A 21,739-nucleotide genomic window follows, 5' to 3' on the forward strand; every position below is an offset into this window, starting at 1 on the left:
TACCCAGCAGGCATGTTCAACCTTTAACCTACCATGAAACCCCTTTTCTCATCTTGGCTCCTCATCCAGCTTCTGTTAACTCTCTAGGGGCTCACAAGCCAAACTTTACCCATTTTATTTCAGCTAATAACATAGAAGCCTTGAGGGCTTTTCTTAACTTATCTCTCAATGCAGCGGTTCATGAAGATGCGATTGACATGTACAGAAGAGCTTCGGACTCATTTTTATGTCATAATGTCTCATGTTTTCGATATGATGATAAATGGCCCAGAAGCAGCTGGGTCTTAGCTTTGGAAGTAGCTGTGTTTGTATTTGTGTTTCACTTGTGAAGATAAGCTGACAAACCGACCTCTTCCTGTGTCCCTGTCTTCCCGCAGACGGATGTGAACGCCTGTTACCTGCGAGCAGCTCGGGCCGGAAATATTGAGAAAGCTTTGGAATACCTGAAGAATGGAGTCGAGATCAATATTTGCAATCAGGTAGGCCCATCAAAAATAGGACAATAACATCACTGCTGTTGGCGGGATAGCATTCAGACATTAGCATTTAGCTCTTAGGAGCTGTGTACCCACCAATAGCTTAAAAGAAGGGGGCTGCAGACTACAAACACTAACACTTTACATACTGCCTGATCTATAATAACATACAGTAGCATCATGTATGAGTGGATTTATTTTAAATCTTGATCTGCACATTCAAGCACAAGTACAAAGTGTAATATCAACCTTCAAAATACAGTATATATGGCGCAGTAGAAATAGAGCACAACATAGCATTAAGATATAGATATGTACTTAGTTTCATTCCAGTTACTGTTTTTTGTGGGTGTTTGACTGCTGTGGAGAGTTAATGCTTTTTAAGAACAATATGTTGGTAGTTTTCTGTATATTTCTACAACTAACCACTCAATTAAACAAAAAGCAACAATTAATTCATTGATTTTTGAGTATCTAATGTTAAATAGTGTATGAATCTAATTAAAAAACAGTGAGTCACAGTGTTCTCCTTGGGGACAACTTACGTTATTACCTCGAACGCACACTGTGGGGTCACATGGTACTGAAAGAATCGGATTATTGGCTAAATTACAATAAGACTGAGTTATTAAGTTCATGTAGACACCTTAATCTGACAAGAATTGACCTGAATTCACTCCACCTCTCTATGTTTTCACTTCTTTGATAAGATTGATTCACATGCCTGTCACATAATCAGTTTTAGTGACAGTAAGAATGATCTTCCGTAAAGCAGGGCTATTATGTGGAATTGGGGCCAGTTCATGAATCTGAGGCAAAATAAGGGGCCAGAGAATATGAGTAATCACAGTAACAAATAAAGAACCTCCAACAACATACTGAAGGAGTCAATATATTCTATTTTGTAAATGCAGAACAACATATGCACATAAATCCAAACATGGACAACTACTGTACAAACTTTTGTCCATTTTAAACATAAATCTGACACTTTAACAATCAGTCCAGGTCAGCCATATCACAGATATGCACTCATTTAAGTGACAGGCAACATCAGATTTATCTCCACCAACGAAAATAATACCAAAGTGCATAGTAGGGTACAGAAAAGAATCATAACAACATAACAGTGCATGGTATTTTATTAAGGCAATGTATTTAAAATGCACCCAGTTTAGGTGAGCCACATCAGTTGTTTACATTTTCATACATTTAACTCATTCATTACATTTTTATACATTTAACTCATTCATTACATTTTCATTCATTTAACTCATTCATTACATTTTTATACATTTAACTCATTCATTACATTTTCATACATTTAACCCGGAACAATATACGACGTCTTTGCTCGTAACAAAATAAAAGCCCCGATATCTTCTGCCTCCGAGTGGCAGCACCCGGTGGGAAAGTAGCATTAAAGTTAGCATGCGTTGTGTTGAAATGCCTCCTCAAATTATGCTCTTTACACACGGCGAGGCACTCGTTGCAGATTAAGCACACAGGATTTGCATCAACAACAATAAAAGCGTATTTCTCTGTCCATTCATTGTTGAACGGCCTGTTCTCTGAGTCAACTTTTCCTTTTTTTAATGTAGAGAGAGACATTTTTGTCTTGTTAGCCAACCTTCATGCTTGAAAGAAACAAGTCAGAGCGTTGCACTAGAGCGCGCTGCGAATGGTGATTTTTGATGCTTTCTACTGAAATGTTCGCATCCCGCCTCCTACTGCATGGGAGAAGGAACATTTAGTCATAGTCATGCACTATATGAGACTTACAGTACACTCTAAGGGCCGGCGGCCGCCAATTGAATAGCCCGGCCCTAAAGTGTATCACAAAACTGCTCGTACAGCAATCAATTCCTAAACTTTCTTCTTCGCTGAACAATACTCGTCGTCTTCTTTGTGCCTTTTATGGTGGTAATATGGGCTCTTATGTAGAAGTGCCCACTGCAGACTATATATAACCGGATGAGAATCGATAAGGAACCAAATCGATAAGTGATATCAATAATTTAACCGGATTTGCTAAATTCTTAACAATTACCATCCCTAATTCTGATGATAGGTTTTGTTCCAGTAAAAACTTAAGGTTTCATAGGATCTGTTGACATATATTTAGGGCTGGGCAACGATTAAAATGTTTAATCTAATTAATCACATGATTTCCCTGATTAATCACGATTAATCGCATTTGTACGCAAAATCCAAAAATCAATCCAAAAGTAGTGTATAGCTTTTAGCATTTAGTTTTATTTTAAATGTGGTGCCATATGAATGAAAGTGCCATAACATTTGTTGTGCAAACACACTTTTAACATCAGCATCTTTCTGTAGTTTTTATGTAGAAGCTTCGCTCCACTGTCTGTTTCCTTGAATGACTTGCTGCTATCAGTTGTGTGTTTTGCCTTTAAGTGATATTTTAGACTGGAACTACTACGCTGAGAAGACAATTCAACTTGGCTGTAAATGCAGGAGTTTTTTTTTAAATTTATTTAGAAATACGTGATTTTATGTTGAAACCAGTAAAACAGGAAGTAGCGCCGGTTAGCTCCGTGAGCTTCACACAGAGACCGAGGAGCACCTGTAGCGGTGATGTTACCTGCTATTTTATTTTTTATTTTATGACTCCATGCTTCGTGGTGTTTGCTGTAACTGTGTGACTGTGATGCATTCAACAGACTTTTTCAATAATAAAACCTGCGTTAATGCGCGATAAAATATTTATCGGTGTTAAATAGTTAACAAGTTAACGCGATAATAACGAGTTAACTCGCCCAGCCCTGCATATTTTAAATTAGAGACATTGATTTGGAAGAAACAAAACCCTTCGTCACCCAATAAAAGGTCACTTAACAGATTGATTTCTTGATTTCACTCCTTTTTTCAATCTCCAGAATGGTCTGAACGCTCTCCATCTGGCCTCGAAGGAGGGCCATGTGGAAGTGGTGGCTGAGCTCATCAAGCATGGCGCCAACGTGGACGCAGCTACTAAGGTGTGTACCGCCCAGCAGTCGCATAAACACACACAGGCAGACTGTGCATGCATGAGTTCACAAACAGAGTGCTGAATTAGCACCTTCTCAAAGTCACATTGCTTAAACAGCAGTTGAGGAGATGAATGGCTTCGCCTTAGTGGAAAGGATGAGTACCGATGTTGTAAAAGTCCGTCCTGTCCCACGGTGTGCGTGACAGTATTTCATTACATGAACAGTTCTCGGCGAGGCACTGCCTGTAAATTGTGATGCATGAATTAGGAGTGATATAATAGCTCGCAGGAAATTCATCTAACACGAGGAGCTAAATCTTCTGGGTCTGCAGGTGCAACGCGTGTTTGTTCATCCTGATTTATCAGCTGAGACAGATGCAGGAAAGCAGCTTTTGTGAGAAGTTAAGCTCCACTGCATGCACCACTGTTGTTATCTCGTTAGTGGAAACTTTGACCTCATTTTTTCATTTTTAACAACTTTTAAAGCAAGCAAATTTCATGGGTTTGAACCTGATGGGTCTTTTGCTTTTCTGTGTGAAGTTTGCATCCTCTCGTGTTCTGATTTGATCCAGGAACTCATGCTGGGTCATTCTAAATAGGCCAGAAATGTGAGGCCCTGTGATGGGATGGCAACCTGACCATCTCGCCTAATGGTAGCTGGGTTAGACGCCACACATTTACAGCCTGTAGCAGGATGAAACGTTTACAGAGAATGGACATCAAAGAAATATCTCCTGTTTATAATGAAGTTACTCGTTCAAATCACAACAAAGTAGAAATAACACTCCTGTTGTTACAAAATCAGTTGCCACAGGTTCAGATATGTCTATTTTACTCTTTTTGGGTATTTAAAAGATGACAAATCATGTAGAAAATCACATTCTGGGTCGTTTTTCACAGATAAGACCAGAGTCAACTTTGTTCTGGTTTTTCAAAGATGGAGAGTCCTGTGAGATGATGAACGACTGGAGCCGGCTTTCAGTTTTGCTTTTGTTTCAAGATGCGGCTTCACAAGGAAAGTTTAACTGAACAGGTTTTTATGTAACACCAGCGGTGATAGAAAATGAATAGAAACACAAACTCACAGATTTGTGTTGTGCCACTTCCCTTTAAGGGAATACCAGGCCCTGGACTGGCTGGGAAGTATTGGTCGATGATCAATTGAGGCACGAATAGCTACGACTGACAATTTAATTGTTCGTTTTTAAGCCACTAAAGTCACACTTATTATATTTTGTTGAGCAGACTTTAGCTTTGATCAGAGATGGGGACTCAAGTCACTGTGACTTGGACTCAAGTCGACTCGAGTCGCTGTTTTGATGACTTGTGACTTGACTTGACAAAAAATAAAAGACTTGAGACCCGACTCGGACTTGGAAGTTAAAGACTCGGCACTTGACTTGAGACACGATGACTTGAATGACTTGAGTGTTAAGCATCTAGAGACAACTTCCAACTTTGTTCGTCATTTGAAGATCCATTCTGACCAGTAAGTGCTCGTCAAATTAGCTAATATTATCCTGTTAGCCTAGTCTGTAGTTAGCTAACGTTAGCTTGATATGATACGGGGTGGACAGGTTGGACACATTGGCCAATGATGTTTACTGACAGTTACTTATATCTTGTCTTTTCACTTTATTAAGATCAGATTCTGCAGGTAAAATTGCAATAATAAGGTGACTTGACTTTGACTTGACTTGACCTATTACAGGACTTGACTTGACCTGCCCCAGAAAAAATGACTTGAGACTTGCACATGTGTGACTTGGTCCCATCTCTGGCTTTGTTTACTCGATTTGCTTTCTGGGCTCTGCACCGCGCCCACATCTGATGACAGCGGTGCAACAAGGCGATTAAAGCGATGGTACCTGACACGCCCCTCACATGGTGGTTAGATCAGAGCAGCTGGATGGCTACTTCTTTCAGGTACAGGTGTGGACATGTATTTATTGTCAGGCTTGATGATATGCAGCGTCGCTTTAAAAACATGCAGCGTTTCTGTTGTACACGAAGGTCTGACTGTGGTTGACTTTAAGAGAGAGTGATGTTTTCCAGTCGCACTCCCTTTGGCCTCCGGTAGTGTTTTTGTGTCAGGACGGTCGTCACACACCCAGCGTTAGAGCTGCTGTGACCTCTGAAGCAACACGCTCAGAACCTCAACCTTTGCTCTGTCTGACTGATGAAGATGAACTACCCAGGAGGAAGATATTTCATATTTCAAATGTTCTTTGTCCTGTTTTGAAAGCAGAAAGGAAACACTGCCCTCCACATAGCTTCCCTCGCCGGGCAGAAGGAGGTGGTGAAGGAGCTCGCCACAAACGGCGCAAACGTCAACGCACAGTCTCAGGTAAGCACAAATATTCACGTCTGAGTGTGTGCGTCCATGCGAGTGAATGTGCCCGTCTCTGTGTGCCTGCTGTGTCAGCAGCTCTGCAGTGCAGCCAGCCCACATTCATCAGTCAGCACACACACACACACACACACACTGAGTGGACCGTCACCACAGCAACCATAATGATGTCAATGTCAAAGTCTTGGCAGAAGAACGTTGAGAGGAAGAAAAATGCGTTGCTATCTCAGAGTAACAGTGCCCTCATTTGTAAAACAGTGTGTGGGATCGATACTAAAAGCTGATAAAATAATCAAAAATCTCACAATTATGCAAACGCACATCTTCAGTTAATGTTCCCCTTTATGAATTAAAGTGTGCAGATGGATTATCCTCATGTCCCACCTGCTCTCCACCCACTTTTAATCAAAGACGTTGATGCAAGGCAGATAATAAATGTTGATGCAAATGGGCCCGCTGAGCTGCGGCTGTTTGCTGTTTGCTGTAAATCACGGGTGCAACCGAGACGTTTTTGTGACCCCTGAACTCTTACTCCGCCCTCATTCTTCCATTAGCGTCCCCATCTATCGGTGGCAGCGCATCCATCATGCAGCGTTACGCAGGAGTGGCGTTGTTATAGCCATCAGACTGATTGATTCGCACACGGCCAAAACAAACTGGACAGTCAGAGGAACCGACCAGCCCGAAATGCAATTTGAAAATGGAAATTGAATTGCTGCATTTCATTTATTTGCTTTATTAATTTGTGGAGCTTTATTATGATGTCGGAGCCTGCAGAGTGTGTGTTTCAGCCACCGCGGCATCTTCAGCGCTAAATAAAACAAGCTAAAGTTATACTTCATTATGCATGCGTTGTTAAAGTTTGATTTAAAAATGTGTCGTCACGTTTGACAGAAAAAGCAACAATGCAGACCTGCAACATTCCAGGATCTCAGTCACTGCAGCATGCTTGACGGCTGACCTGATATCGCCCTTTCCAAAGCTCTCCGTGACCTCGTTTGAAAACGTCATGGGGTCAAGGAAAGGTGGCTGGAGAAACCTGTGCTGCAATGAGAATGTGATTTGGGTCTGCAGCTCTGAAACAGCAAAAGTTCAATGCATATTCCAAAAAAAAGGCCTTTAAATCAAATCAAATTTATTTGTAGCACATTTCATGTACAAAACAATTCAAAGTGCTTCACATAAAAAAGAGTGGAAGAAGCATTAAAAATACATAAAAGAATATAAAGAGAAACAAATAGAATAATTAAAATTAGATTAAAATCAGATTTCATGCATAGACACATGAGAACAGAAATGTTTTTAACCTGGAGTTAAAAATGTCTCCATTTGGTGAAAGTTTAATCTCCACTGGCAGTTTGTTCCACTTGTTTGCAGCATAACAGCTAAATGCTGCTTCTCCGTGTTTAGTCTGGACTCTGGACTGGACCAGCTGACCTGAGTCCTTGGATCTCAGAGCTCTGCTGGGTTTATATTCTCTGAAGACATCACAGATGTAAACCATCAGCAGTATTTTAAAATCTTTCTGTGACTGACTGGAAGCCAGAGTAAAGATTTTAAAGCTGCTGTGATGTGTTCAGATCTCTTTGTCCTGGTTAAAACTCCAGCAGCAGCGTTCTGGATGAGCTGCAGATGTTTAATGCTCTTTGTGGGAAGTCCAGTTAAAAGAGCGTTACAGTGATGGAGTCTGCTGGAGATGAATGCAGATTTAGATACTTCGTCGAAGGTTATCTCATATATTAGAGATAATGTGGAGTTTTACTGGAAAGTTTCTTAAGACAAATTAAATTAAATTAAACCCTCCTGGGCTCATATTTATCCAATGCTTTAAATGTGCAGCCGCAAGGAATTGTGGGACGGAATCGTCTCCTTTCTTTCATAAAGGATGGTCCGGTGTGTCCTCAGCTGTCGGATATCCTGAAGGAAGCATCGGAGCTGCGTTCCTTTGCATTTGGGAATTGGAACAGCTCATATCATGGCGGCCATTTAGGAAGGACCCTAAACAAAATGGAGTGTTTAACCGAACCCCATAAAAACATAAAACTGACCAAACATATCGCAGGTTCAGATAAGTAGTTGATCTGTATTACAATGCGAGAAGGGTCGGTAGTCTCCGACATATTAGTTTGTACGAGCCGGATTTCCTGCTCAGACGTTCCTGTTAAGCTTCTTTTCATGGATCCCCGCTGTTTACTGCCGACTGATGCTCAACAGTTGTAAGTAGGGATGTCCCTGTTCAGTAGCATTAAGTATTAGGGCTGTTTTTTTTATTGATCGGTGTCACTGAATACACCTCTGAACTCCCAAACTGTAGTTTTATGATGTCTCTGTGCCATTCAGTGAAGGGTAATTAGCACATGGCTTCCAGAAGCCACTATGTTTATATGTCATTAATAATATACACACAGCACACATCTTCCTCATGTGAGTAAAACGACTGCAATATCACTCAGTCCCGTGAGAAATAATGGGGAACAGACTGTGCAGGAGCATCAGATGCTGCTTTTAACGTCATCAGGAAACGTCTACCAGGCGGTATCGTTCAGATGTTTCCGCAGCGTTACACTAAGTGTTCCAGTAAGAATAACCATCAACATGAATGACTCTTCATGGCTGTTTTTTGTTAAACGACAGAATGACACAGAGGTTGTAATGAACTGTGCTGTCCGTGCAGATTAAGCCACGAGCAGTCAACACAAACTGCATTGTTCTGGTTTGTTTTCACATAAAGTGGCGTCTGACCCTTATTTAGTTTTTCACTAAGTTGATTTATAAGTGTTGCACACTCTGGCTCATCGTGTGTCCTAATTAAGGGGTCAACATTTCTGCCTTTGGGCTTTCCTGACCATCGGTGTTCGGCCAGTCTTTGAAGGCAAGGCATCTTTATTTATACAGCGCATTTCATACCACAAGCAACTCAATGTGCTTTACATAAAGACAAGGCATTTAAAAGAACAGCATAAAGCAGCATAAAAACAAGCAATTTAAAGAGAATAAAAATGAAAACACAGTTAAAAGCAATCAAAAAATACACGGAAAGAGAAATGTTTTTAACCTGGATTTAAAAGTGCTTCCAGTTGGGGCTGATTTCAGTTCTGCTGGTAGTTTGTTCCAGTTGTGAGCAGCATAACAGCTAAAAGCTGCTTCACCGGGTCCAGTCTGAACTCTGGGCTCCACTATCTGACCTGAGTCAGCAGATCTCAGAGCTCTGCTGGGTTTATACTCTACCAGCATGTCATTCATGTGTTCTGGACCTAAACCGTTCCGTGATTTGTAGACGAGCAGCAGAACTTTAAAATCTATTCTGTATCTGACCGGATGGACTGGCGGCCTGTCCAGGATGTAACCCCGCCTCTCGCCCAATGACCGCTGGGATGGGCTCCAGCCCCCCCGCGACCCGACAGTTGGATTAAGCGGGTTATAGAAAATGGATGGATGGAAGTTTAAGTGTTTTATATTGGAGAAGCAGTTGATGCAATGACACCAGAATACGTCTACAGGACAGAAAAGGAAGTGCAGGAGTTTTTTTTTTTTTGCATGCTGATGTCATTATTCGATACCTGTGTTGCTATGGAGATATGTTTTCGTAGTCCAGAATCGCACACGCATACAACAACTCGCACACAGATGCACGACCCTCATCAACCTCAGCTCCAGGTCAGCTTTTATCTGCACTTATATCCCATAAGTGTGAGGTATGCGTGGAGATGACGGCATGCACAGCGTGAGAGTCTGAGTGTTGAGTAGGTGTGGGGGAGCAAAGTTGAAATGTTGTACTTTATGTAACTTATATACACAAATTATGTTTAAATTCAGTCGGAAAGCCTTTTCTATAGATCAGAAACAGGATCTAGTCAATGAAATGTTTGACAGGTGAGAGTAATTTATTACATCAATGCAAAAATCTGTGGATGCAGTCTTGCCTGGATGCAGATATTGACTCTCAGCACTGTCTGCAGTGACCTAATGCAGGCAGAAACATTGACTGGATAGATCTCCGTATCACCTGCCCTGACTTTGACTTGACTTAGTAGATATTGTGTTTCTGTGCAGTAGCGTGTCGCTTAGCCTCAGAATCCATTGTTACACTCAGTTTCCTCTACAGTTATGCAGATATAATCCTATGCACGTGTGCGGGGTGCAAAGATTGTCTTATGGGTCATTTTTGACCCATAAGACAGCATTATAAATTATAAAAGCGTTTAAACACCAGAAAAAAGTTCAAAGGCGACACAAACTCTCTCTAATACACACACATCAAAGAAACTGGAACATGAATTTATTTCCTCTGTATAGAGGATATAAAGGTACCATGAATCAAAGTACTTGGTGAAGCCATGAGTAGACGTTTCACTGCCCAATAAACTGTTCACAAAAAGTTCCAGATTGTTGACTAGTTTTTTTCCCTTTAAATATAATTAATTCAGAAGTAATTATGTCACATTTATATAATAGCAATAATAAACCTTTATTATGTCAAATAAAACTGTTATGACAGTTGGTTTGTGGTAAAATAAAAAAAGTGTAATCCTGAAAACTGGTGATTGTCTTTTTGTATTGTGTAACAAAAAATACATGATAAAAATTGTATTAAATCGAGTTGAATAGATAAATAATAGTAATAGATTTTGGATTTAAAATTCAATTAAGCTGCTTTATTTTGGGGCTTTGGTAGGGCGGGTCATTTTTGACCCATAGGACAAAGGGGAGTAAACAGAATGTTAAGACCGCACAAAGGGTTAAAGCCTGACCTGATGATCATTCAGCCCTTTTGCTTCCTTCCAGAATGGCTTCACTCCGCTCTACATGGCGGCGCAGGAGAACCACCTGGAAGTGGTGCAGTTCCTGCTCGACAACGGCTCCAGTCAGGGCATCGCCACTGAGGTAAAGACACACGAGCACGAGCAGACATAAACAGCTCATATACAGTTCCACTAATGGCTGTTTGCACACACTCCCCGGCTCCTAATAGCCATCCTTTGTCCAAGGCCTCATTTAGCCTCCCTGTAATTACACTGCAGTTTCTTCGCTTCATATGGTAAACAGACATCTGTCGCCTGGGACTCATTTAGGAGATGTAACAGAGTCCATATTTTTTTCTAGATGAATCTGTTGGTATGATTGAGTGAGGGAGGCAGAGCCGGCAGCAGCTTGTGTGATGACGCATTCTGAATGAGTGACCTTGGCTGCCTTCGGCGTCCTACTCAGGCAGGAAGCGGTCATGGCAGACAGGTCTGTGGCGTGGATGTGTCACCTTTACCACGACAGACGGGCTGCTGCCACCTCTGCAGGACTCTCCAACATTTCTATTTCAGTTCAGCTGTTTTAGCATACATGATGCTGATGTGTCATAGTTAGTGAGAGACCGTAACGATAACCATTAAGCCAGTGATACTCACTATTTTTTTCCACAAGAGCCACATTGGCAGAGCAAAATCAAGGGAAGAGCCACTTTTACCACAACATACTAAAGTCCCCTTTTGCAAATATGCATTTCTACAGATAAAACATCCCACAAAAAAAGAAACAACACAGCCAATACATTTTCAATTAAGACCACATTTACCTTAATACTGGGATGAGCAGAAGCTGGCATGCATGTCCTTGACTTTCTTCATGTTGTATTTGTAGTTTGTTGTTGTAATCATAGTGAGACATTCAGGATGAGCATGGTTTTTGTGCTGGTTTTTGCCCTTTTTAATTAAAAACCGATCCATTGTGCCTGCATCTCGCGCTGGCTAAAGGAGCTAGCGTGCTCTGCGGTCAAGTGTTTAAGCGGGCTGCGTTGCCAGGTTTAACAGTTCCCCCTTTAGGAAACACCATTAAGCCTTAATTAGTACTTAATAAAAATACTTAATACTGTGCAGTATTCGCTGTATGTTATTTGAAAAAATGTATTGTTATTGCTACCATATTGTTATAAGCTACTATGCGAGCTTGAGCTACAGCTTGAGGAGCCGCATGTGGCTCGCGAGCCGCGCAATCAGTATCTCTGCATTAAGCAGTAGCCGGTACCAAGATCCGAGTATTTCTGGGTAATCTCAAAGACCTCAAGAAAAGTATTTCTATCTGCAAGATTGCACTTAGTTTTCTGATAATTCAACAATATTTTCATTTAAACACAAGCATCCATAGGCGTGGATTTAAAGGGCGATGCTGAGAACTCTTCCCTTCGATATTTACAACATCTGCTTTAGTTTCCAACATTAAAAAGACTTTATTTATTTTGGAAATGCTCTATATTTCTGCTCAGAGGTGCAAAGGTGCATCCTGCTTTACATCTCTGTAGCTGTAGCTCAGGAGGTAAAGTGGTCATCACTCAACCAGAAAAACAGGAAAAAGGTGGAGCTTTAGAGTAAACCAGTAATTCATGTTAAAGGATCTATTCATTATTTATTCTCTTTGGATTTGTTTACTTTCTATAAATACACAGCGATAGTAGTCGTATCCTTATAAAGCATATAAAGAAGCTTTAGTTTAATTGTGTTTGTGTGCTTACGCAGAACCAAACCAACATTGTTGCCTAAATATGCAGAAAGAAGAAGGCGCTTTTGAAGCTGCTTCTGCCTCTTTTTTTTGACAATCTGTGTGAGGTTTACAGAGTTCTGTCCTCGACATTTGACTCACAACTCGACGGCAGCTCATCTCTCCTTTATTTCCTTCCTCCTTTTCCTCCATCATTCCATCTTCTGTCTGCATCTGTGTCCTCTTCGCTCTGGTTTCTGCCACATCTTGCTGTTCCCCTCCTTTCACCCTCCCTGCGGTCTCCTTCAGTGGGAGACGAAGTGAATTATTCATGTGGGGAAATATATATCCATGTTGGAAGCATCTCTATGTGTTTAATAATTCATGTTCAACCATTTCAATAAGAGCACGAGGCAGAGGAGATCAGAACACCTTGTTATTTAGCACTCTATCTGAATTTTTACCGACATATTGTTTACCATCAGTGTATTTTGCATTAATTTTCACCTATTCTCAATCTTTATGAGTGTTTTAGTCCCCTGATTGTGATAAGAACAATCTTGTTTTGAAGCTTGAAGATCAAAACCAGATTTCTGATGCTCCTTGTGTCCGTCTTGCTTTTTTAAACTGGCCTTTTGTCTCGTCTTGAATCCGTAATGAAGCAGATGAAACAGGAGCGTTGTGCTTTGGGATGGCTCGCCACTTTTGAAATTCTTAAAAAGGCTAAATATATGCATTCTGATGAGTTTGTGAGTCCCTGGGTGTGACCGTGGGGGGTTTTTGCAAACATGCTCATGGATCATATTGTGAATTGGTGTCAGGAAGTGTGTGTTTCTGTTCAGCTGTGTGTGTGCGGGCTGCGCGGGGTATCCGAGGGAAGGTTCTGTTTTGATGTTTGGGCCTGCAGGGATGCTGAGATTGTGTTATGCAGACAGTCGGCGTCCTCTGTGAACACACAGTTTAACACTCGTGCATTCACTTTATGCGAGCGTTATGTTAGAAATATTTCCTTTTTCGGTTGTAGCCCCTGCTGTTCTTCCATTTATTATGTAGCCTGATTGAATCACTGTGTATTCATGTTTTGTTTTAGCAGCCATCGACAGTCGGTCTCATCTTATCTGCTTCTCCCTGTGTCTATTAGCAGCTAAATTTCATTTCGATTTGTCTGAAAGCGAGACGCTGAACTCACACTTACGCACTTAAAAGTTTTTTTAGAGCTGAAATGGCTAAACTGCTAAATGTTTATGATGCAGCTTTGTGCTTGATCGGACCCTTTCAGACTCATGCCTCTTTATGTTGGCAACTCAGTGCATCAGCTTCCAATCCCCTGCAGAATCCAACTCCCTTTATTTGGCCCAAATATTAAATAAAACCTGTTTTAAAACTTTCAAAGAATTGAGTCAAAGACAATGGGTTTTATCACTTGCTACTAATCCTAAACATTTTGTCTTCAGCTATGTTTAGCATTTTTAAGCTTTTGAAAACAAGGATTAAAACACAATTTTCAAGTTAGTCAGTTAGTCCATGAAAACACGATCCTTTGCCTTGGTACCAAAGATATCTTCAGTTGGTGCCTCAAAGCATTACGTCACAAATTGTAACCCCTAATTACCCAAAATTCACCACAGCAAGACGTCAACTGCTCTTTAGTTTTAAATAAGTGTCTGTTGTGCCTCATATACTGAAGCCCCCGCTTCTGTTTCATCCTTCTTTGTCTAAAAGACATCTGGAGAAACAATAATCTTTGTTTGAATAATAAACAGTTAACAACTCGCATAGCGAAAAGGGGATAAGAGGCTGTTAGTGACTGTTAAAATGATATTTGCCAGAGTAGTTATGGCATATCTGTAATATCATGCGTAAGAGAAGATGAATTGAATGGAGGGCAGTTGGCTGTGTTTAAAAAACATTGGAGTACTTCAGATGAAAAAGGAATATTAATATTAGGCTTAAAGCAATGTTTATTTACTTTTTAGCCATGCTAGCCATGTTAGCAACGTTAGCCATGTTAGCCACGGTAGCCATGTTAGCCACGGTAGCCATGTTAGCAACGCTAGCCATGTTAGCCACGGTAGCCAAGTTAGCCATGTTAGTAGTATGACCCTTAAGCCATAAATGTCAATCAACCACTTTGGTCTTACTGCATTTTTTTGAACGAGCAACAGAATTAGCATTATCACATTTTTGTAGACCTCTGTTGTGGTTTTTGTTAGTGGTCCATGACTTTTCAGCTCAAGCAGCCATCATATCAAAATTTTGATTAAATTATCCACATGGCCTATTTCTACAGAAACTACAGTAAATCCTCGCTTCTGGTTCTTGTCATTTTACAGCAGTCAGTGATGTCATTTGCTTTTTTTCTCTGCTTTATAGGATGGTTTCACTCCTCTGGCAGTGGCTTTGCAGCAGGGCCATGACCAAGTGGTTTCCCTCCTACTGGAAAATGATACCAAGGGAAAGGTCCGACTCCCAGCACTGCACATCGCTGCACGGAAAGATGATACCAAAGCCGCCGCCCTTCTCCTTCAGAATGACCACAATGCAGATGTGGAGTCAAAGGTACACTCATTCAGCCTTCAGCAGGAATACAGCTAATGTCAGAGAGGGCATTTTGTTTAGTTTCTTTTCAAGATGCAGTGTGCTTTTTATTTTGTGCTTCCTCGCGTTCTTGAGACTTTTCCCTTAGATGTGCATGAGGAGACGAGGAGGCTTCCAGAGGAGCTTTGAGCAAGGAAACAGGTGTATCCTCTGCTGAAGTCTTTTATCAAGTGGCATGACATATAAATCCTGTGCCATCGTACACAGCACACACTTTAGACTGACACATAAAGAAGCGCTTCCATTATTTGCCTCATTAGCCTCATGAAACCTAATTCAAATTTTGGGTGGGATTTTTAGTTATTCCTTTCACTGAACCAGTGCCTCCTAGTATTGGCAGCTGCTTGATGACTGCTAGCTTGAGGACATATTTAATATTTTCCTCTCGGGAAGGAAAAACATTTCCCAAAATGTCAAACTTAGATTTTTCATTCTCTATGTCCAGGGGCTTATTTTCCACTTGGGGATGTTGTTAAAATGCTATTTAAGTCACCGTCACTTTAACAGTTACAGTTTGGTTCAGTCATAAAAAAAACGCTTTTAATGTCAGTCTGGGAAAAAACAGATAAATTTATCTCTTAGAGTTTAATTTAAGAAGGAAGAATAATACAAATTAGACAGATTCTCCTGCTTTTTCTATTCAGGTTCATTTGGGAAACAAAAGTCAAACTTATGTGTTCGTCAGTTTTCCCCAAAATACCCCACAAAGGACCCCACAAGAGTATATATATCTCGGACCCTTTCTCTGAGACAAAAGTTGACCAAGTGTTTATATTTTTGCGTATTCCTCCATAATGAAAATGCAGATGATATTCTCTTTTAGTGTAAAGCAGGCAGAGCACTGTGAGGGAGAGTTGCAGTCCATCATCCAGTTGTGTGTACGGCCCTTTTAGTTGTTTTCATTATCTACTGCGTCCCTGTCACGTATCCATCCAGCAGCTTTGTGTAACCATGTTGCTGTTGTACTTGTGTTGGTGCACTAATCACCCCATTGGGTCTTCCTCTACCACTTTTCCTCCTGGATTCGTTCCTCTTTCTTACCCCTCCATCCCTTCCCCTTTCCCTTTCCCTTCCAGATGATGGTGAATAGGACAACAGAGGTACATCTTTTTCTTCTCTCCTCCTCTTCTTTCCTACTCCTCTCTTCACGTGTTCTCATGGTCACTACTGCAAAGCCTTCTGTCTGCTAGCATGAACGCTAAATGCTGGCATGAATGCTCTTGCGCTTCACCTACCTACTCGTTTTTTAAGCCTGCATTGCATTTCAATGTTGCTTTGTGTGTAATTTAAGTTGTTTTCAGGAATTTAAGGTTGATACATGACTTATTTTTAAAGTTTATTTATTCATTAAGTTGTAAAGATGCCTGGATTGCAAACAATGTTCAAACCACCTCTGTAGTTTTCTCATAACTTACATTTGGCCTTAAATGACGACACCGACTTGGTTTTGCACCATAAACACAGCCACATGTTTCACATAGTTGGACCACATATGGCTCATATAACACCACTGTTACTAAAGTTAGGCCCGGCTCATGACCTTTGGGCCACGCCTGTCCCACAAACACTTGCCAGTTCAGCTACTCAGCCGAAGTGCCAAAACATAGCCTGAACAAATAAGCAATACAAATGTGTGTAAGGTAAACAAAATTATGAAAAGAGATTGAATTATCCTGCAATATACTAAGTCACATGGTAAATTCTGTGCAACAGATTTTTATCAGTAAATTCAATTAATGTAAAAAAATATTTGATGTCTTTCACTTTCAGTTTTCTACATTTCTAACACGAATATGTATTTAACTCCCCCGTTGTCCAGGTTTTCATCTTTTCAGGTTTTTCATAGATGTAATTTGATGATTTCGTGTAAAAGCATTGTGTGGATAGATTTAATGATACAGTAGGTCTCGAGCTGTTTCTTTCATGTGAAAAAGTACTGTATGTTATGTATTTCCAAACTATAACTAAACTAAAAAAAGCACAAGAAGCAACACAACCGTGGATGCGGATGGCCCGAAACCACAGAACGACACATCAACTGCATAACAAGCATGCGACTGGGCGAATTAATGTGTGTGTGTGTGCTCATGCAATACACATGGCACAGGTCCAACATGAACCGTGCTCAGAAGCATATTTTATTGATATATTATATGTACACTAAAATATAAACCGGGAACAGCTAAGCCAGGGCTCTCAAGACTCAGGGGTAGAGATGTCACTCTTGCCTGCATTCAAAACTTGAGAGCCCTGGCTAAGCTAAGCGTAGCAGCTAGTTAGCTTAGCCTAATTCCAAAGAGTAAAAATAAATGGATCACAGTGGGTTAATCATGTCAAAAAACAAGTGTTAAAAGCACAAGTTTTGGTTTTGGGATAGGTTTGTTAATTTGGGTCCTACGGTCAAACTTTCATGTCAAGACATAACTTGCTAGCTGCTATTAGCTGCCATATGCTAAGCTAAGCTATCCGGCTTCTGGTTGTAGCTTAATTTTACTGCTTGATTGAAACCGCAATATCAGTCTTGTCATCCAGTTTTCAATAGGAAAGCAAATGGGTGTCAAAATATGCTTTCAACACTTCAGTAGAAGTATTTGCATTTTGTTTCTGAATGATCAAAAGTCGTTTTTGTGCGATTCGACCAGAAAACTGACTGGTATTACAGTGTCAGATCCTCCAGTTTTTCCTTGTTTAATTACAGTCTTTTTCATCTTTATGCAGCATGCAGGCAGTGTCACGTAGCAGTGCATTTTATTTAAAGCAAAAACTCACAGCAGAACTGTGTGAATTTTGGTCTTACTCCTGCTGAAACGATATTTGTCATATTTGGCAGTTACAAACATCTGTTTTGCTAAAATAAAATAGTAGCTTAGTCATCATTTAGGACTGAACCATTCAGAATAATTTGGATAAATCAATGATCTATGTTTCTGATTAATTTTTTCTGTTCTAAGCTGGTTACTACATTGTTCTGAAGTGTTTACATTAGTTTGGTCTTTTGAGCTGATGAGTTTCTTCAAAGCAGCCTTTTTACAGCTAGACTTGCCTTTGATTAAAATCGATGCATGCTCACTTGCATGTGATGTTTCTGTATCTCCTGTCAGATGAAATCATGTTGTAGCAGACCAATGCAAACAAAAAAAAAATATATACTCATTTATATTTGCCAGATTAACTACTTTTGCATTGGTTTCATATGACAGGAGCTTCAGTTGCTGGTTTTTGCTTATATTGTGCATCCACACCAAAGGTTGTGGTACATTTGCCTTAATTATTACAAATTTACACTCAGTGGCCACTGTAGGTTCACCTGCAGGATTTTAATGCAGTTCAATGCACTACATATGCACGAAGATGTTCATCTTTATTGTGATTGACAGAGACGTATACTTTCTAATTAAGCTTGTAGTTCACAGTGTTGTTGCACAGACGGAGTACAGTACAACATCACTGCAAAATGGAATGAAAGTGATAAATGCAATTGAGTAAATGGCTCCTGCAAAGTTTTGACACGAGGCTGCCAACAGTTTGAAGCTTCATAAAGATAAAATATGTCCTGATGCTGTTGGATGCAGTGGCCGGGGAGTGTAATGCTGTTTACAGGTCAGACTTTGCCCTTTTTAATTGTTCAACAGCATGTTTGACTTACGCTCAGCTCGGAATTGCTGTGCTCTGTTAGCCTGCTTTTGGCCAGCTGACACTCTTTGTAACATCCCATCATGCTTTGCTCCCGCCTCACAGTGGCACAGATTTTGCTTCCTTTTTCCAGCCTTTATTTAACTGACTGTCTGTCTTCTCCTTCTCAGAGCGGTTTCACTCCTCTGCATATCGCGGCTCACTACGGCAACATCAACGTAGCGACGCTCCTCCTCAACAGAGGGGCGGCCGTGGACTTCAAGGCGAGGGTAGGTGCTCCGCTTCAAACATGCACACGTGCATGCTGCAGGAAGAGCTCAGTGAAATACTCTAATAATACAGGGTGGGACAGTGTGGGATGATTCTGCAGCTGCTCTTGTCACTGTGCTGGAGGAAACATAAATCCTCATGTAACTAATGCTGAGGATTGTAGAAGTGGATCCTGGATCTTTTTTCTTTTTTTTTTTATTTTGTCTTTATTTAGGATCATTGCATGTCAATCATACTATTATCACAGGTTACATCCCTTTACAGTCTGATCCTTTTACTTTTTTTTTTTATAATTAGAACAGAACACGAGTTGATATATATAAAAATAAAACCACAAAGGGAGAAAAAACAAATAAAAAAAACACTAAAACATACAAGCAAGATGTTAATATGCTTCTTTCTTATTAAACATAGGTTGGGCGTCTCGGGAGAATATACATTTTCCATTTCTTCCAAATTTCCTCAAATTTCCAGTCCTGGAGCCTCACAGAGAAAGTAATTCTCTCCATTCGATAGATTTCATATACCAGATCATACCATTCCCTAAAAGATGGGGTATCTGGTTTAAGCCATTTCCTTTTAATTGCTTTCCTAGCAGCTGCACTCAGCATTCCAAACAGTTTCTTCGTTGTAATGTTTGTGTTTGTTGAAATTTGGAGTCCAAAAAAAAACGATCGTCCCAGTTGAAAGTTATTTTTGTTCCGAATATGATTTCTAATTCTGAATGAACCTTAGGCCAGAAAGGGTGTACCTTTGGACAGTCCCAAAACACATGAAAGTGATTAGCATCCTGAGAACCACAATTCCTCCAGCAGCTGGAGGAACCTGAATAGTGAAATGATTGAGCAGGAGTAATAAAATATCTACAAAGAGTCTTCCAGCCAAATGTTCTCCAGAAAGGTGAGCTTTCCATTGAAATTCACAATATTTAGTCCAGGCTTCCCCTGGGATGCACTTATTACTCTCCTTTTCCCATTTTTGTTTAATATATGTGCTATTTACTGTTTTGATACCCTGGAGTCCCTTAATAAAGTCTAGATATCACTTTATTCCCCGAGTTGTTTTTATATGCACTAATAAAGATCTTCAGTAGGTCATTTTCAAAAGCATCTCTATTCTTTGTCATGGAACTGTTTATGTGATGGCGTATCCTGGATCTTTTTTCACTGAGAGAGTGTTTGTCTTTTGCTGAATTGTGTTAGATTTTTGTATCAATTTATGTTGTTTTCACTGGTCACTGTTGGGAGGGGAAAAAAGAATACAAGAATACAGCCTGTCATATTGTGTATTCATCTTGTTATCTTATTACATGCAATGACCAGAATGAACAATGAACTGATACGACTGACAGGATTGTGCAGCCAAAGGCTGAAACATCTCGTTCTTTTGTGTTGTAGAGCTTAATTTCTTCTCCAAGAACTACTGAAAACACATCAATGAGTGATAAAGTGTAATATAATGTACTTTTTTTATGATAAACTTACATTTTCTCCCGTCATCGCAGAGATTTCGACAATCTTTTTTCCAATATTCGCTAAAAACGGACTTAAAAACCTTCTCTCGACTTGCACATTGTGACTTTGGAAGCTCGAAAGAAATACCAACAGCTTCTTGATTTTGCCATCATCCTGCAACATTTCCTGTGTATAGTTGTAAAAAAATAACCAATATAAGTGGCAGTACCAAAGATGTGCTGGGAATTAAGCAGTCTATAGTCATACTTAAACACACTCTTGAGGATGTTGGCTGAGCACACAGATTACCACACTGTTAGCAGACAGAGATAATGGTGGCCGTTGGCACCTTTCATTAAAAACAAAAACTTAATAAATAGTTCACCAGAACACTGAGCAGCTGAAATGGTTCATTTCCTCTAGAGGGGGATATTTAGCCATTTTTTTCAGGACTGTCAAACAGAGACTGTTGTGAATTTTAAAAAAAGTGATGGGTGTTAAAATGCTGCAGTTTCCTTGTTTAAGTAATCAGACAATATGTGACCAGCAAGCTAAGTCAGGACATTTGGCGTGACTCCAACCTGGTGCTCCAGTTTTAAGTCTTCAGTGACACAGTGTTGCTTTTCTCTTTCTGCAGAATGACATAACACCACTGCACGTAGCATCCAAACGCGGGAACAGCAACATGGTGCGACTGCTGCTGGAGAGAGGGGCCAAGATAGATGCACGGACAAAGGTAAGCACAGCCAACAACAGGAGATTTTTATAGGTCGTTTCTCTACTTTACAAAAGCGACTTACAATAAGTGTGTTCCACATCGGTAGGCAAAAGAACTTCAGGTCACAAGATATAATAAGTGCATTTCCTTCCTAAACCAAACAGCTAAGAGCATAATTAGTGCTCGAGAAAGTGCGGCAAGGCATCTTTATTTATACAGCGTATTTCATACCACAGGCAACTCAATGTGCTTTACATAAAGACAAGGCATTTAAAAGAACAGCATAAAGCAGCATAAAAACAAGCAATTTAAAGAGAAAAAAATAGATTAAAAATGAAAACACTGTTAAAAGCAATCAAAGAAGAGGGGAAAAAGATAATTATAAACTCAACCATAAGCACACGGAAAGAGAAATGTTTTTAACCTGGATTTAAAAGTGCTTACAGTTGGGGCTGATTTCAGTTCTGCTGATAGTTTGTTCCAGTTGTGTGCAGCATAACAGCTAAAAGCTGCTTCACCGGGTCCAGTTTGAACTCTGGGCTCCACTATCTGACCTGAGTCAGCAGATTCAGTTGCATGTCATTCATGTGTTCTGGACCTAAACCGTTCCGTGATTTGTAGACGAGCAGCAGAACTTTAAATCTATTCTGTATGCAAAGATGCTTAATGCATTCTGTATTCTCGTGATTATGTCTCTGTATCTGAGTGTTAACACCTGGCTCGTAGGCTGCAATCTAATCTGGAAGGTAAAACAGAGTTTAGAAAAATGAAGGTTTTATTTAA

The 21,739-nt window shown here is 40.2% G+C and overlaps 1 protein-coding gene across 2 annotated transcripts in view; it reads left to right on the plus strand.

Annotated features, from left to right (window-relative positions):
• ank3b (ankyrin 3b) overlaps positions 1–21,739 on the plus strand; it is a 182,985-nt gene that overhangs the window by 78,736 nt on the left and 82,510 nt on the right. For both annotated transcript variants that reach the window (XM_075458091.1, XM_075458090.1), the window contains exons 2-9: positions 378–479; positions 3,377–3,475; positions 5,717–5,815; positions 10,604–10,702; positions 14,657–14,842; positions 15,958–15,981; positions 18,685–18,783; positions 20,876–20,974. In XM_075458091.1, coding sequence (XP_075314206.1) covers positions 378–479; positions 3,377–3,475; positions 5,717–5,815; positions 10,604–10,702; positions 14,657–14,842; positions 15,958–15,981; positions 18,685–18,783; positions 20,876–20,974 — 807 coding nt within the window. The remainder of the gene's footprint in view (positions 1–377; positions 480–3,376; positions 3,476–5,716; positions 5,816–10,603; positions 10,703–14,656; positions 14,843–15,957; positions 15,982–18,684; positions 18,784–20,875; positions 20,975–21,739) is intronic.

This window comes from Odontesthes bonariensis, chromosome 23 (genome assembly GCF_027942865.1).
Source record: "Odontesthes bonariensis isolate fOdoBon6 chromosome 23, fOdoBon6.hap1, whole genome shotgun sequence".
In the NCBI taxonomy this organism is placed as follows: Eukaryota; Metazoa; Chordata; class Actinopteri; order Atheriniformes; family Atherinopsidae; genus Odontesthes; species Odontesthes bonariensis.